Source organism: Sitophilus oryzae, unplaced genomic scaffold (genome assembly GCF_002938485.1).
Source record: "Sitophilus oryzae breed Bouriz unplaced genomic scaffold, Soryzae_2.0 scaffold_1297_pilon_pilon, whole genome shotgun sequence".
In the NCBI taxonomy this organism is placed as follows: domain Eukaryota; kingdom Metazoa; phylum Arthropoda; class Insecta; order Coleoptera; family Curculionidae; genus Sitophilus; species Sitophilus oryzae.
Genome location: NW_022145945.1, coordinates 4,722,899 through 4,741,548, shown reverse-complemented (window position 1 = coordinate 4,741,548; position 18,650 = coordinate 4,722,899). Strand labels below are relative to the sequence as shown.

The 18,650-nt window shown below is 31.6% G+C and overlaps 1 protein-coding gene across 1 annotated transcript; it reads right to left on the bottom strand.

Moving 5' to 3' along the window:
* Window positions 1-196: 196 nt before the first annotated feature.
* On the bottom strand, window positions 197-17,299 carry LOC115874619 (zinc finger protein 271-like). Its single transcript, XM_030889829.1, has 12 exons — window positions 16,964-17,299; window positions 16,665-16,873; window positions 16,452-16,582; window positions 16,135-16,396; window positions 15,846-16,079; window positions 15,477-15,787; window positions 13,359-13,580; window positions 13,115-13,303; window positions 10,914-11,105; window positions 7,260-7,443; window positions 5,462-5,650; window positions 197-638 (listed from the first exon to the last, which is right to left on the bottom strand). The coding sequence occupies exons 2-12, from the start codon at window positions 16,847-16,849 to the stop codon at window positions 536-538; spliced, it is 2,202 nt and encodes a 733-aa protein (XP_030745689.1). The 5' UTR covers window positions 16,850-16,873; window positions 16,964-17,299; the 3' UTR covers window positions 197-535.
* Window positions 17,300-18,650: the final 1,351 nt, after the last annotated feature.

The window sequence follows — 18,650 nt, the reverse complement described above, 5'->3', positions numbered from 1 at the left end:
GGGATTTAAATGGAAGTATTAAACTAAAACTTTTTTTTCGAGAAAAAATATAAATAAAACTACATCTTCTTACTGTACATAGTTTATTCTCCATTTTTTATACATCATGCCAATAATTTTGCCAATTTTAAATGAATTTCGAACACATTTAAGGTGTCTAAAAATCAAACGTTTTTAAAATTGAAATAAAGTTATATTTTTGTCATCTTCTATATATTATCATATCATAACTCTGTATTTAACCATCTAGACCCTACAGTAAAATCAATATTTAATTGCTATAAAGAAATTTTGATTAGAACATAATACGTTCTTTCAGGTCATTTTCCTTTATTTAAACTAAAGAAAACTTAAAAATAAATATTAAATAAAAATTTACAGTTAACTCTAAAATTCTATGGTATGTCCGGAATAAAACCTCTACTAAAAAAGATATTTATTTTGAAATTATGTTATTACTAACGAATAAGGTAATTTAAAAAAATATATCTAAAATACTTCTAGATAAGTAACAATATAAAATATATACAGATTTTTATGGATGGCTGGTGTGAATCCACGTTTCCGTGTTACCGGAGCCTCTTGGTAGTATTTCGTTAGGGTACGTCACCAAAAATAGTTCGTGTCCGTTGGTATACCTGAAATAAAACCGATTTGTCACTACCACTGAATAAAAAAAAATTAAAGAAGAGGCCTAATTATGTTTAATCCTTTGAATAAAAAAATCAAGGAAAGAGTATACTCTGTTTTTTTCTCAGGTAAGATTTCGACAGACGATGACAGAAGAAAAGCAGATGACGTCCCATACCAATCTATTTATTTTACTAAAAAAAGTGTCTAATATTTTTTAAGTTAACTATGGATGGGTTTAAATATAAATCTGTCATGCGTCCGTCATCTCTTGTTGTTTTTAACCAGTTTTATTGGTTTATTTCAAAAATGACAGATCATATTACTTCCATTTTATAGGTTTGACGTATGGAGTGTAGAGGTAAGGAGAAACAACTCTTATGGGACTTTTATTGAAAAAGTGGTCACAAAATGGGAAGAATAAGGGTTCGCCAAATGACCACAGTGGCGCTAAAAACGCATAAATCTAAAAAAGGAAAAGTACCCATAGATAAGAGAATAAAAATAAATATAACTAAACATTACCCAAAAAAAGCTTTGTTTTTATTTTTTAGAATATAAAATAATCATTGTTTATCCATATTTTGTGCTCTATTTATTATTTAACAATGGTTAAAGTGTGTGTGATGCGAAGTTGATTGAATAGCTGATGGAAAAATAAAGAGCAAAGGCAAAGCCTACGGTATGTAAAATACATAATATAATTTAGTATTTGTATTATTTGTACTATATGTAAAAATTAGAGTCAATCAAAAGTGTTTCAATCAAAAAATTTTTCGTAAGATTATTGACATACATGTTACAAAGTATATTTTTACAACCTGAATAAAATTTATTTAATGATTTTAAAGTTTGACAGACATGCACAAATTGTTGGCATTTTTTTAAACAAGTAAAAGTAGGAAATACATAAAAATTGTAGGTACTTTCAAGAAATAAGTGCTGTATTTTAATAATCTATCAAAAATCAAAATCATCAGGATAATATATTATTAGGTATTGATTTTCAGACAAGAATTAGATTACAGCGATGGTCAAAAGCATTAGATATTGCTTTGAAATCTACAGATAAGGTATGGCAGTTTCATTTTAAAGAACAAGATGTTAAAGCTTATGATAAAACTGTCATCAGAAATACTGTCCGCTTATAGTATTTACATAGGAAAATATTGGAGGATGAAGCTCTACCTACTGCCCCAGGTTAATTTAAATTCTGAGTTGCAACAACAGCAACAAGCAAGAAGGGAACCATTAAATGAATATTATACACAGAAAGAGTAATATTATACACATAAATATCAACATTTTGTAGAGCAACAACAGAATAAAGGCGAGCGGCCACTGCACTAAACTAAGCTAAGAATATGAAAACAAACGGTAATTAAATGGGAACTCCATTGGGAACGATTTTCGGTCAGTAGTCAGCTAAGTTTTCATATTGTATCTCTGCTATCATAGAACTAATCGCTGCGAAAAATTCGCTGGAACCTGTCACGAACTAAAACGAGCGAAACTAAACTACGATTCGAATCTTCGTTCATATATTTTCGTTTTGTTTCGCTCAAGTAGCCGCTGACGCATTAAAAAGTATGGAAGCTAATTCTTACAAATCTCATCTTCGCTTAGTTTAGTTTCGCTCGCAGTGGCCGCCCGCCTTAAAAGACCAAAATATCAACACCAGCAACTAAAACAGGAACCATTAAATGAATATTATACACGTAAGTACAATTTGAACGAATAAAAAATATGAAATGAAGATTGCTGTCATTTTATATGTAAAATGATATGGAGAATGTCATCGATGTTCATTTCCAAGCCAACTGGACGCCGTGTTTTTTCGATCATACAGTATTATTATACACATAAATAGTAATATTACACACATAAACATCCCTTGATAGATCAACATTTTGTAGAGCAATAACGATTCTATTGGGTGAACTACAAGGAAGACATGAGGATCTGGAAGGGCTATAAAATTATATTATTCAACGTCCCAAGCCATGTTGGAATAGCTGGGAGTGAAAAAGAAGATAATACTGCACACGATTCTTGTCTAGAAGTAGTTGATATTAAGGTAGTTAAGCCATCCGACTATCGAACATTTAAAATCCACTATTCTGAATGAATGGCAACTACGATGGCAAAACGTAAATAAATATTTGTACAGTATAAAACTACATTATGTGGGCTTAATTTTTATACTAAATAAAATGTGTTACGTTATTTTTGACCTGCATTATATTTATTTAAATCAAAAAGTTTTCCTAATTATAATTAACATTAATTTTAAACTAAAGTTTTTTCATCTTGAATGAGATTTACGAAATAACTTATGAGAAACAATAAAAAAAGGCTCAGTCTATTGCTTCTAAATAATCGATAATAAAACCACATATTGACTTACTTTTATACTAAATAAATGTAGGTATGAAGTTATTTTAAAGCTGCATTATATTTATTTTAAACCCATCACCAAATATTACTTTAAATAAAATTTTCTTAATTATAATTAACATTAATTTTAAGCTAAAACGATGAGAATATTTTTTCATCGTCTTGAATGACATTTGCGAAATAACTTATGAGAAACAATCACGGATCGAAACAATAAAAAAAGGGCCTAGTCTATGCTGCTGAATAAAAATCTGTAATTTATTTCATGTGACATGAAAATAAAATTTGTATTTTTTTGAAACCCGCGGCTTCACGTATATGATTCACGTCAAATATTTGTCTTTTGAATTAGCTGTTCTAAAAATGTTCGGCGCATGTCTTAAATTTTAGGTTTTTGCTACAGCAGCGCCATCCTAATTCTTCCCTTTTTTTGACCATTTTTTAATGCACGGAGTTGTTTCTCCTTACCTCGGTACCTCGTTACTTTCTCCTCCACTCCATAGTTTAACGGAACGATGAATGACAAACGGACGCCGATGCGTATGAACTCGCCTTTAGATTTTTGAGGCTTGTCAAAATCTTGCCAAATTATAGGTTATAATTTTGTGTCAACTTATGTCAAATATCTGCGTTTTGGAAGATGATGCATTTTGATTCGTGTTATTACGTGTGTTTTGTGTCTTTTGAAGTCAAGTGGAGGAAAAATCGAGGGAAAATTAACTGTAGACCAGCATAGTTTATAGTTAATACTCGCTGCCCAGACAGAAAGTCTTATAAACCAATAAAGTTACCATCAATAAAGTTTGTATACAATCTCGTCGTAGATAAGTGCATTTTGTATATGCTACAAGGATCATACTAAACATATACTACTGGACTAGCTGTAAAATATCGACATCACACGATAGGTAAATAATGGATTTTAGTACTGCAGAAAAATAATGTGAAAAAGGTACTGGCTTAAAAAATTAAGATTAAAGTTAATTAATCAACCTATAAGGTATAAAATTTTGGTAAGTGTTATTATTAATAAAATAGTTCGTTTTATTTATTCCTGTGGAATATTACAAATTTGTATTTGTACATAAGTTATATTGATAAATATAATAATAAATGCCCGAATTTTCTTTAAGCTTGATTGATGGTAAGAAATAGTTCTTTTTTATATTCTTTTGGTATGTGGTGTTTTGTTCTTGTTTGTTTTGTATTATAATAGTTTATAATATATATATATATATATATATATATATATATATATATATATATATATATATATATATATATATATATATATATAAACACATACCGTTTTTTTATTTTAAATAAAATAACTCGATTTAATCACTATCAGTCAAATTTTAAATATATTGAAATATATTAATTTTCTGCTATGCGTTCCAATTGTACCAACTTAATTCTTTGTAAAATAAAATAAACCTCTATCACTGTCAAGGATTTTGTTGTTGGACATCCTTGTTATCATGCAGGGTAGACGGATTTGGGACCCCAGTGCAAGGTTACTATATTAAACAGGTTGCCTCGTAACTTTTGGACCAATAGGAGCGAAGCGGTAACTACGTCACAGGTATGCTACAGAACGTATAAAATCATAAAGGAATAAAAAATAAAATGCTACGGATAAAGAGGGACAAATGGGCAATGTAATAAACAAACATCAAACAACTGAAAACTATAAACGCCATACACAATGAATATCGGGTATATAGATTCGGAAATGCACTGTCGGTCTGTTGTAATACCACTGGTAGTTGTTTAGAGGTAGTAAATCTTGAAGGAAATTATGACAGAACTTAAACTAACAGTGACGCTATTGCGATTTATCGAAAAAAAAAAATGAAAAATAGTTGGATGTGTAGCGTGCCGTAGATCTCGGTCAAAAATCGTATCATATGCGATTTGAAATTAATTGAACTTAACCGTCAATAACTTTCAAATGAGTCGATTAAATGAAAATTCATATCAGACCTTTTTTGAAGACCGTTCAATTTCCTACAAGAATATGTATTGATTTGTACAAAACGCTGATTTGTTAGAACGCAAAAAAAAAAAAAAAAGAATTTGTTTCCCTGTAATATTTAAATGAAAAATAGAAAATCACGATGCACCAATCATCGGCACCTCTTGATATTAATATTAAAAGCTCAAACTTTATAATAATTTTTTCATCATCCTGAACGATATTTTACGACAACTAAAAGGAAACAACATTTTTTTTGGTGTACCCTAGTATTCAGTATACGCAGACATTTAAAAAAACCTATTTACGACTTCGCTGTAAAATTAACAGGGAAGCCAATATCTGGACAGTTCAAAATTTGCATGCGAGTTCCTATGTTTCCAACGACGATGCACCACCCGGTATATATCGATATCAATTAAAATAAATTAATAAAAATTAACATTGTCTACTTACAAATTTCTCTTGGTAATGCCTGTCGTGCTCATCATTTCGATTTCTTGGTGTTCAAAACCTCCTAAAATATGTTCGGCCCCATCTTCCTCTTCACCAATGTGAAGTTCGTTGGATTCATCGTTTTCTTCCACTTCATCTTTTTGCACTTTAATCGTCTGAGTTTGCGACTGAACTTTGGCAGCCGTTCCTCTGCAATAGGATAGATAGCCATTAGCTTTGTCTATACCTCTGTGGCGGTATAGTAGAGTGTCTGTTAATTCCCAAGTTGATTTTTTTTGCTGCCGTCCTCTGAAATTTTAGTTTTTGCTCTAAAAAAATTATCCGACGTACACAAGCTATTAATTTTTAATTTAAACCGTGCCGGAATCTTGATACTTTTCCCATTTAAATAACATGAGGTTTTCTGATCTTTTGCATTTAATTTTTTATCTCCAAAGCAAATGAACCTAGAGCTTCAACAAATTCGACATATTCTAATACAAAATTTTACGCTCTACAAAAAAGGTCTCTTTGGTTTTTTCCATAAAAACATATTATATATAACATTCCTTTAAAAGTTATTCGCGGTCAAAGTTATGCACATAGTTTATAATCAATTTTTTCTATGATTCACATTCATTCTTTTCAATGCAAATTCAAATTGCACCTTTTGATTTTGACTAAAAAGGATCTAGAGCCATACTTTTTTCAATAAAACAATATTTCTATACCAACTTTAATATGGAAAACTAATATTGCGCCATCTATGATCAATTGATCAAAACTATAATGTAAGGTTATTGTTTCATTGCCTTTCAGTGCATAACTTTGACCGCGAATAACTTTTAAAGGAATGTTTTTATGGAAAAAACCAAAGAGACCTTTTTTGTAGAGCGTAAAATTTTGTATATGTAATACGTAAATACGCTGTAAATTCATTTGCTTTGGAGATAACAAATTAAACGCAAAAGGTCAGAAAATCCCATGTTATTTAAATGCAAAAAGTATCATGATTCCGGCACGGTTTAAATTAAAAATTAAGAGCTTGTTTAGAATTTTTTTTTTAGAATGAGTGGGAGGGGGGTTAATCACTTCGACCTTACAGATCCATTGTGTCCCCCTTTCTTGAATCATAACTCATCATACAGTCCCAGGGCTTTGACAAAAGCCAGTATCTGGGACGGTTTTATAGAGGGTAGTTCTCCATCTCCAATATCAGTCGTACCAAAGTTCATGGCACGAATGGTTGTCGTCTCGGCGCACTCAGTGATGAGGTTTACTGGTGTTTCACCATCTTCCCCACAGAATCTGCATTCGCCGTTTCTTCTTAGTTTCAATCTATTGAGGTGTTCATTGAGGAGACAGTGTCCTGTTAAAAACCCCGTGACAATCCGAAGATTGTTCTTACTCAGACCCAGGAAGATCTGTGATTTTTCTTGATCATAAGCCCTCAGAAACTTCTTCGAGTGTCTTAGACCATTGCAAGATTTCCATTCCAGGTTGCGGATGGAATCTTCCAAGTTCTTGAGTTCCGCCTTGAGAGCTTGTTTACGATGGATTTTTTTTTAGAGCAAAAACTAAAATTTCAGAGCGCGGCAACAAAAAAAATTAACTTGGGAAATAACGGACACCCTACAGTATAGAGATATATTCATCTCTTCAAAAAAGTAGAGGTTAGTAATATGTATATGGCTATTAAACAACTATTTTATTTTGTAGATTTTCTCACAGTGGCGTAATAGCCAGAAATTTTTTTGAAGAAATTTATATTTTTCCTTAACCTCAAAGAGTAATACTATCCAAAAATCTAAAATTTTACCTGGTAGATCCCATCTTTCCGTGAGTTTTCTCGTGTCGTTTCATATCGGATCGCACCCTGAATGGTTTCGAACATATGGAACAATTATGAGGTTTTTCTCCCGTATGGATCTTCCTGTGATTTTGCAAATAGGAGGAGGCTCTAAATGTCTTACCGCAGTACTCGCATTTGTAGTTACGTTCGCCTGAAAGAAAAACACACTGTAAATACTTAGAACAATCCTATTAGTAATGAGGGAATGTTCGCGAACATTCGCCGATCTTCAGAATCATTCTTCTGGAAGCTTCTATCGTGTTCGGGGATTCCCCAATATACTATTATACCTCTATTATATAGATTTAGCTACTGATTCTTTGTTTTAATTTGCAAGTTGCAGTACTTAGTGTTAATAGTTAGTCGAAATATAAATTCCCGAACTGGGCGTTTGATTTGTGTATATAGCTTCACAACTTCTCACACCGATTTAATCAAAAGCAAAAATGGATTCAAGCAGTTGGACGAAACAAGTGCGTAAACAAAGTGCCCATTACATAATCAAAAAATTAAATAGATATAATCAACTAGTGCTTAAATTACTTATGTACAGGGTGGGTCAAATTCGACACTTTTAAATGGAAACACCCTTTTCTATAGGAGATAGACGAAAACTAATATTGGTGTCTGGAGCTCAATTTTCATCAAAAACATGATGGTGAAAACCGCACATCAATATATGTTACCGTTTCGGAGTTAAGGGTGTTTTTCAAAAATGTACATTTTTAACAAATCGCTGTAACTTTTTTGCTATGGAAAATTTTGTATTTCTATGAAAACATTTCCAAAGCACCTTTTTACGTAGAATTTAATGGTTTAAGTATATTTTTTTTAAATTAATAATTTAATAGTTATCAACAGAAAAATTGATTTTTTATTTGGAACACCCTCTATATTTTTAATTAACTGAAAAGAATTTAAAATTACCTCTCCAACAATATAGCACACTTGATATTTTGTTATAATCCCCTTCGAAATATAGAATTTTTAAAAGTTTGCCACTTTTAACTAGTAGGCTTTGGATCCCTTATTGATGATCTGCTCCTAATGGAACTCGAAAACATATTTTTCCAGTAAGACCACGCACCGCCTCTGAACGTTGAAGTTATCAGCAAATTTTTGCAGCCAAGTTCAAGAATAATTTAATAGCTAACCAAGATCCTAGCCGTTGGCCGTCGAGGCCGCCTGACTTAGTGCCCATGGATCTAATCCTATGGATATATTTGCGGAAGAATAAAGGTTCCTTGTTCTTCCGTATAATCTAGACAAGAATTAGAAATACTTAGCAGTTATGAGAGGGTATCTTTCACCCCCACTGAGTTAATAAATTCCGCGAAAAATGTTCAAAAACTGCCCCGTCTGTCTATAACAGAAGACGGTCGATATGTCGTAGCAAACACCTGTAGCAAAATCTCATGTTTTGGTTTATTTTTATTGTTATTAGATTTAGTTTAAATGTGTTGATGTTGGTTAAATATATATTTAAATTGTTCTAAAATTCTGCATCTCTCATAGCAAATATTATTTTCGTTTTAACTGATGCTCACAGCTAGAATTTTTTTGCATTACAGCCGGTGCCGTTCAAAGCCTACTTATTTAAAGCGGGCGAATTTTTATATACTCTATATCTCGAAGAAGAATCGAGCAAAATATCAAGTGTGTTATATTTTTGGAAAGGTAATTTTAAATTATTTTCAATAAATTAAAAATATACAGGGTGTCCCATATAGAAAATCAAATTTTCTGTTGATAATTCTTAAATTATTAATTTTAAAAAAATTATACTTAAACCATTAAAATCTACGTAAAAAGGTGCTTTGGAAATGTTTTCAAATTTTCAAAAAAAATACAAAATTTTCCATAGCAAAAAAGTTACAGCAATTTGTTAAAAATGCATATTTTTGAGAAACACTCCGAAACGGTAACAGATATCGATATGCGGTTTTCACCATCATGTTTTTGACAAAAATTGAGCCCCAGACACCGATATTAGTTTTTGTCTATCTCCTATAGAAAAGGGTGTTTCCATTTAAAAGAGTCGAATTTGGCCCACCCTGTACTTTGCTTAAAATACTTATGTACCTTTAAAAAAAATCGTTATAACTGAAATAGCTCATTATGTCTATGCTAGCAAAATCGGGACGTAAAACTATGCTCGCTACCGTAGTTGAACTCGTTTAAAAAGCTTTATTAGCTTCAATAATAAATTATAATAAAAGTTAGAACTTCTGAAGATATCAGAATATTTACTTTTTTATTTTATTTTTAGAATTTTCACAAAATATAATTTCTAAAACTTTTGGAATAATTAAATAATAAATTTTTCGTATACTCGCTATAAAAAAAAACAACGCTTTATTGTATAAATAGCCAAAATAGCTTCATCGACAAAGCATTCACAAAACAAAAAAGCACAAAAATAAATATACAAATAATAAAAAAAAGTCATACAATACAAATCAATTCAAAAAAATTTACGTCATAAAATTAAAAATAAAACATATATGGACATTGCAGAACACAGGCATATCAAGAAAATTTTACAAAAGGAAAACTGTAAATGAATAAAATCATGTTATATATAATAAAATCAAGAGTTATAAAATATTAAATACTAGACCTTTAACCAGTGTGAGATGATCAAAATTTTAAAATTCAAAATTGTTCATGATTAAACATCAACAAAAAAGTCGTTTATCGCATATATAGGGCTCTCTCCAGTAAGTATGATTTCAGAGCTTTGCGAAATGCGGGAAAGAATGAAAGTGACTTGATATTCGAAGGCAAATCATTGTACATTTTCTTGGCATTGTACAGTATTGAGCCCTTAACTAGTTCTGAGCTCGGGGTTGGCAGATAAATATCTATATAAAATATATCTATTTAAACCCGTGTATTTGTATATGCCGGTTGTTTAAGATATTCTCCGATGGTGACAGCACCGGCGGAGAATGCACCAAGCCTATAACCTCTTCAATTAATTTGGTAATATACAGATTTTGTCATTTTAGAAGTGTGGTCTGGATTTTATCGTGTAAAACAGTGATGTAGACAGCTTAATGGAAAATTAATCAAATGTATTAAAAAGAGATAAAAGTTGGGTTGATATGTTTCTTCTATGCGGTATTGCCGGATTTTGCATCAAAAGTTCAAACCGCACAAAATGTTGCATCTAGGGTTGGAACCTTATTTTTCACAATTAGTTACTCATTTTACTACAGATGTAATAGATTATATTTAAGCTTAGATATATTATCTTTATTTCAGTAGTATACATGAAAGTTTTTAAAATAGTTTTTTCTTTCTACACAAATTTTCCTACAAACCGGCAACACTGTATGCCGCTTTTGATTATGTCTCTCTGTGTGTCAACTGGTAATTTATATTATTCTGTCTTATACGTGTAAATCCAGACCACACTTGTAAAATGACCAAATCGGTATTTAATATCGTACTAATTATTTACTCACAAAAAAAGAGCAGTTTCTTTGTATTAATGAAAGCTTTACAAACGCTTATACAAGAAACAATATACTACAAGTCGCTAATTTGTGTTTCATAATAAACCCATAGTTTAGATAATTTATTATTAAAAATTACCTTATGATCACTTTTACATACCTGTATGTATTCTTCTATGAACCACTAACGAATATTTCCTGGCAAATTCCTTGCCGCAATATTCGCATTGGTAGTTCTTCTCCGTCGAATGGATTGAGGTTATGTGATATTTCAAATCGCCCCACTGTCTGAATTTGCGTCCGCAGTGTTCGCAATCGTAAGGCTTATCGCCGGAATGCAGCCTTAAATGAACTAAACAAATAAAAAAATCAATCAAAAACTTAAATTCAATAATTTAACGTCAACCATAAATTACATAGTTAATATTGAGATCGTTTTGATTGATATCAAAACTATAGAGTGTAGAGGTAAGGAGAAATATCTTTGTGCATTAGAAAATGGTCATAAAAAAGGGAAGACTTAAGATGGCGCTACTGAAGCAAAAACCTAAAATTTAACACGTTGAGCACCGGCGTGATACTAAAAAAAATGTTTTGTTGGGACCGGTTTTTTTTCTGCTTCAGACCTTTATATTTGGTCTATACATGTGTAGGTAAGGTTTAATATACGCCGAAAAAGGCATTTTCAAGGTTTTTTTTGTTTATTTTTGAGTCATCGCGTTGATGCCACCCCGTCCTAAGGATGAAATATTCTTATTTGGACCGTGAGTACCTTGTACAATACAATAACAAATAGCCTGGAAAATATAGATATAGAAAATATAATAGGTAGTAATAATCATCGTTTGAGAGAAGGCAAAAAGAACAGATGTGTTGTTTGCTACCCAAGAATCAAGCAAGAACTGGGTAGGGCAGAAGCACAAAATAAAACGCCACGATCAAAATACCTGTATTCCGTTTGTAAAACCAGTGTCTGTATTTCTTGCTTTTTTGAAGTGTTTTCAGCTACCAAAAATGTTTAAAATATATTTATCCTAATTAGTTTTTAGTTGTACTGTATTTTTAATGATATATAACAAAAACTGCTAAAAAATGATTGTCTGTTTTACAATGCGATAAAATTTATAGGTTCTAAAATTTCCCCAACCCGCTAACATGCATGTACCCTTTGGACCGCCAGATTTTCAAAACCGACTACATTACACAGCAGCGTGCAATCGCCTTGATGCCTCGGCGTCCGAAATCAAATATTACTGTGTGGCATAATTGTGATATCACGCGGTCCCAGGGGTACACTAAAAGGTACCAGTGAAATGCCACCCGAGGCTTAACGTGTTAAAATATGCGCCAAAAATTTTTGGAACAGGAAATGATTCAAAAGAGATAAATATTTGATGTGAAGGCGCGGGTTTAAAAAAAATCAAATTTTATTTTCATGTCACATGAAATAAATTATCGATTTTTATTCAGCAGCAATATACTGGGCCTCTAATATATAAAAATAATTGTTTTATATTCTAAAAAATAAAAACAAAGCTTTTTTGGGTAATGTTTGGTTATGTTACTTTTATTCTCTTATTTTTTTATTCTTTTATTCATTTTTTAGATTTATGCGTTATTAGCGCTACAGTGCTAAATCGAATGACATATCATATGTCAACATTCGATATTTTGGCATATGGTTTATTTGAAATTGTAACATGCGGTTCATAACGACAATTTGACTCAAAATACCAAGTGTGTGGTATCAAATTATTCGTAAAAAAATGCTTTTTCCAAATATGCTAATGAACCACCCTCGTTCCATTTAAAAAAATTGAGATATGATTAAAACTAAGATTTGGGCATCTTTTAACTGGCCAGGACTAAACACTAAAAACATTAGACAATCAAATCTATTTTTCCAAGGCTCTTTGATTAAAAATTAATGTTTTTAACACAGCTACTCTAGATTGAAATGTAAAATAGAATTCGTTTTTGAGTGACTATGTCAAAAATTGACATATGATATGTCATTCGATTCAGAATGTCATTTTCTATCGAATAAAGTAAAAAAATACCGAGGGTGCCATTTAAAAATCAAAAGTTGTAGTCATTTCCGGTGAAACCGGAAGTGACCGAAAACAACTGAATACGTCAATCAATCTCAATTTATGTCATATACTAACATACCAAATCTCGTTGTTTTATCTGAAAAAATAAAAAAAGTTATAGGGGGTGAGCCACTTTTGAGACGCACCCGGTGGACCAGACAGAAATTGTTGGCTAATCATATAGTTTTTATTTACCTAAATTACTTATAAAAATATTTAAAAGAGTTAATAGATAAAACTGAAAAAGTAAAAAATTAAAAAAAAATACCTTTGAGTGCACTTGAAGCAAAGAAGCTTTTACCACAAGAGTCGCACTGATGTGGCCTGATACCGCTGTGACTCCTCATATGGTAAACCAAAGAGTTCCTATGTTTAAACACTCTGTCACACAACTCACAATTTAGCTTCTCCTTCACTTTTTTGTTTTTCTTTCTCACAATTACAGCAGGCGTTGGATCTACGATTGGTTATAATTAAAAATACTAAATCACTAATGCTTTTCAGAAAATTACCTGAATTTCCTGTGGCCAGTCTACACGTTACTAAATGTTGTAGAAGGATTGCTCTTAGGGCAAAAGGTTGCTTGCAAAGGTGACAAATATGGTCGTCTTTATTTTCCAGTTCTTCTAGGTCTTTTTCTGTCTGATGTAGTTCTTCCTCTTGATACCATGCTTTACTGTCGTCCTCATTATTGTCGCCCATAGTGCTATCATTATCGACCATAACATTGATACCTTAAAACACATTATATTGTATTTCTTATTCAACCTGATCCAAATTAATAATTATTTTGCCACTTATAGTAGATTTTTTTATTAAATTTCCGAAAAATATTAACTGATATACAGGGTGTCTAATTTCCATGGATACAAAACTACTATGTATTTTTGGATTCAAAATAAGTTCATTGGACACAATTTACCTCTATACAAAAGTGCTTCGTTTGTCCGTTAGAGGGCATCAAACTTTTAAAAATAAACACATTTTTTTAGATATTTTAAGAACCTGTATTCCGATTTGAATGAGATTTTAGGTGTCTTTGTTTGACTAAGTGCTGTAACATTTAACTTTCGCAAAAATCAAGGAAAAGTACGGGAAGGGTGAAAACTGTGAACCGATGACCGATTTTTCTTCTGTAAAGTAAAATTTGACAGTGTTAATATACAATATTTTATAAAATCACACATATTACACTGTCAAATTCTTTGCTAAAGAAATTTGATAGTGTAATAGTAGCCTATTCAGAAAAAAATTAACCACCCATTCTAAATCTAACAAAGTCTTGTCCAGGCCCTAGTCACTCAATAGTAATTTTATGGGACTACAAATTTAGTTTCTTCCGCATCGCCAGACGGCGCAAAAGACATGAAAAAAAGTACAGGTTTCTAATTTATATACGAAGATAACATGACAGCCTCTATATTTACTATCATCTATGGTCTAGCTTTGATCTAGTTGTCAAAATGTTGGTGATCCGTCACGTTATTTTTAAATCATTTTTAAATAATTATTATTAATTCAGATATTCCTGATTTGCCGGAAAGTTCGGTGATTTGTGTTTATAGTTTGTGTTTTTATTAGTTTGTGCATTTTGATATTTACGGTCGATCACCATTTTCGTGTTAGATACTAAACTTTTTTATTAAAGACATTTTTTTAAACATATAAATGATAACAAATAATATGAACGAAATAAAAAAATGTTCAATCATAAATAAGTAAGTACATAGTTGGTAAAATAGTATTTTTAGTAACAGTAAATAAGTAGTCTATAATATTTTTACTATATTATAATTTATTTCTTAAATAAAAAAAAATAGCCGTTATTTGCTCTATTGTTGGTGTTTAAAATGTATGTATTCATAATTTTATTTTTAGTTTTGAATATGTTACACTTCTAATGATTTAATAAAACATAAGATATAGTAAACAAGTCTATATTTATTATTTTATATTTTACAAGGAATAATTTTGTGCTTGAATAACGTTACCGTTTTAGTTAGCGTTAATAAATAACCAAACGCTAAAATTGTGTCATGCCAAAACTCTTCATTAGTTTCTTCCGGATCACCAGGTGGCTCTAAGTGAAGGACTGTTTTATATCAGTGTCCAATCTATCTTTAGTACATGACATTAGTCTATGGTCTTGTCAACAAAATGTGACACTGAATATTACAATTACCAAAAATCACGTTTTTGTTGGTATTTTAATTGTGGATTTCTCTGGGCCGTATTATTTTTGCAAATAACATTTAAATACCTACTCCAAATAAATCGAAATTCTACACGAAAGTTTTTTAGTAACAGTAAATAAGTCTAATAAAACTTTTGCATAAAATTATCTGGAGAGATAATATTTGACTTTTTCAAAATTAACATGAAATTTCCTAAATATGTCCCATGTTTTGATGTATCACACGATATATTGAACGACCCTGTATATTTGTTAAACTTGACACATAGACATAGGACTCTAACCCCACTTTAGAATATGTAAAAAAGTATTTTTTTTCAAACGTCACAAAAGTTTATTTTACTATAATCTTTTGATTATTTTCATTAAAGTAAAATTTTGTTCCAAACATCTTAATTATCCCTATCCCTACATTAGACCTAAGCATTAGGAGTACCTGCCATCATATCCTCTGTATCCGAAAATTCATCTTCCAAATCTGGTTTGTTAGTGTGAACATCCCTCATGTGAGCCTCAAATGTTTTCTGCCTCCTAAACGTTTTATTACATTCAATGCACTGCAAACTGAGCAAGCTAGTTAACAGTGTTTCTTGTGGCTCCTTCTCCTCAACCACATGCTTCTTCTCTTGCTTTGGAGCCGGAGAAGATTTCTTTTTCTTCTCCTCTACCACCGGGGTTGGTGCAGGCGGTTCCACTGTCATACCCAGACCACCAGGCTCGTAATGTTTCTTTAAATGTTCAAAGAATCTAAACAAAAATAATTATACATGATTTCGATACATACATTTTACCCATGTGTACTTACTTCAATTGGTCTGCAAATGGTGTATTGCACAGTTGACAAGAAAACGGAGATACTTCTGGTAATTTTGCAGCTTGACAACTGCCTTCGTGTTCTTGGTATTCATCAGTATCTGTAAAAGTCTGAGTGCAAAAGGAACAGGCATATTTTTTCAAATTAACAGCACTGTTCTTGCGTAATTTTCTACTGATACGTTTCTTATGAGGCAGGGACTTCTTTGATGACCGGTGGTCATTCCTACAACAAATGTATTTAGATATATCTGTACAAACAACATTAACATCACAAATACCTCAATGATTCCCCATCGGATTCAATTTTTTCATCTTCAAGTGATTTTTCAATAATTTCTATCTTATTCTCATGCGCTGAATCCTCGACAACATGTTGAATATGGTCTGATTCATCAATAATTCTAACATTTTCTACAATTTTATGTACACCCTGCTGGTCAATGTATAAATTGTCTGTATTTACAATTTTTAAATATTGTCCATTTCCAGATTTATCTTGGGTGAGAATTAGCTGTTGATGTTCTTCCAGCATTTTATTGCCTGTTTAAATAATAACGACTTTAATCCAAATAACACAAATGAGAGACTAAAATACCTATTAAAGGTGGTAAAGTAGCATCCTGAAGTTGCTGTTGCTTTTGTTGCTGACTCAGCTGAACGGCAACTAAGGCAGCAGCTAAGTTTCTATCCTCTTCTGTTAGTTCTTGTGAAAGTATATCGTCGGAGCTAAAAACAAACAATGTGAGTAGCGTTGTAATAGAGGAAACATTCTCAAAAAATGAGAGTTGAATAAAAGTCGATAAATTACCTGTAAGTGACTGGGATGAAATCGCTACCACCTAAATCAACAACAAGGCCATTTGAGTTTTGCAACAAGTCCGAGCTTATGATCTGTGAGTTTTCTGGGAGACGAATATATTGGTGGCCGTCGGCCCCTTCGCTGGTAGTTATTACAACATTTCCAAGTAATTCTCTAGATTCTGCACCTTCCATTGTGTTAGTTAATAACACCTACCTCTAAATCACAATATACGTTAATACATTACTGTACATTATCATCAAAAAAATACACGAAATATACTAAACTTTAATATTTAAAGAACATACCTTTTAAAATTTTGGATTTAAATTTTTCGAATTTACCGCCACTAGTCGAAATGTGTGGCGTTGACACGACGTCTCGCTAGCAATCTTTTACATTACTTTAGCTTGGAGTTCGTACGAAACTATAGGGATATTTCCATTTGAAAGTCTTGCACAACTTAATATATTACTTCACAACATTGAAACTCACTCGTACAATGCTAATATGTCCAAAAAAAATCAAAATTTCTTCATTAAACTATGATAACACAACAAAAATTGACAACAGTGCACCACATGAACGCCATCAACAACGCGAGAGATTCACAACGTTGCCAACTAAAACCTAGGAGGAAACCAAATATTATAATCCACTTAATTTTCTATGGAAGAGATTAATTTTATCGATTCGCATTATTTGTTTGTTCAATTAATACTGTTCATAGATTTATTCAATTATTTCCATCTATTCTTTAATAATAAACGTGACTATGAATACATTTGGCAGCACTGTTTGGTTTTGTGTGCCAATTTTTTCGATTTTCTTAATTAAAACTACAAATCAAATTAAATTTTAAGAAAAAAAAATAAAACAAATTACCTATAATAATCATCTACGAGATTAAAGAGCAACAATATACGAATTGCATGTTTGTAGTTTTTAATTAATGTGTTTCAGATTTTGCCGCTAGATGTCACCCTATGTAAAAAAATTGGCGATTTTTTAAAATTAGATAATAATCTTAAAAAATATGTTTTGATTGTTTTGTGTACGGATAGAGATTATATAAATATTTTATTTTGTCCCTCCCCGTGTTTATTATTGTTGGAGTGTTTTAATAATGTTAATTAATATTACACACACTGGGGATATCATTTTATTAAAGTTAAAAATAAATGTTTTGAATAAACAACCACATATTTGTAGGCCGATTCTTTTTACTTCGATTGAAACGAAGTAGTCAGACTAGTTATTTCTAAATTTGAGATATTTGCAGAAATGTTTGTGCATTTTTTGTCAAATGTATAAAAAGCACCTGGCATCAATTGTTCGAATTTAACCTGTACTGACTATGTTTTTATGATAACTGGCCAGAATTCATTCAAATAACTCTGTTTAGTATTAAACGACATTATGGAGCGTAGACATCTTAACAGAGATGAAATGCTAAGTACAAATAATGTATTAAATTTTAAAATTAAAATTCAAATAATAATTATATGTATTAAATACAACGCAAAGTTTAATATCGCGATTAAGTGCACGCTACCGTGAAAGTGGTGGTGTTGCTGAAAGGCACACAGGGCGACATCGCATTACTACCCCTCAGTAAGATCATTTTTTACAATTAAATGCTCGACGCCTACTAATGACCGACTCTTACAGCACCAGAGCTTAGTTTAATTCTCCAGGAAAGACATAATGTAACCGTTAGTCCTGACACTGTTCGCAATAGATTAAGAGAGGTCAACTTAAGAAGCAGACGCCCCTGGAGAGCTCAACCCTTAACGAGAGGAAATCGAGAGGTACGATATCTGGTACGATATTTGTGGGCTCAAGATCATGTTCAGTGGTCGAACGAACAATGGGCCAATGTTCTCTTCACGGATGAGTCACGCTCTGGAATTCATCGGGATTCGAGAAGGCTTAGGGTATGGAGAGAGCCGGGAAATCTTATTCGGTTGTATCATGTTCAGAAAGTGCACCCTT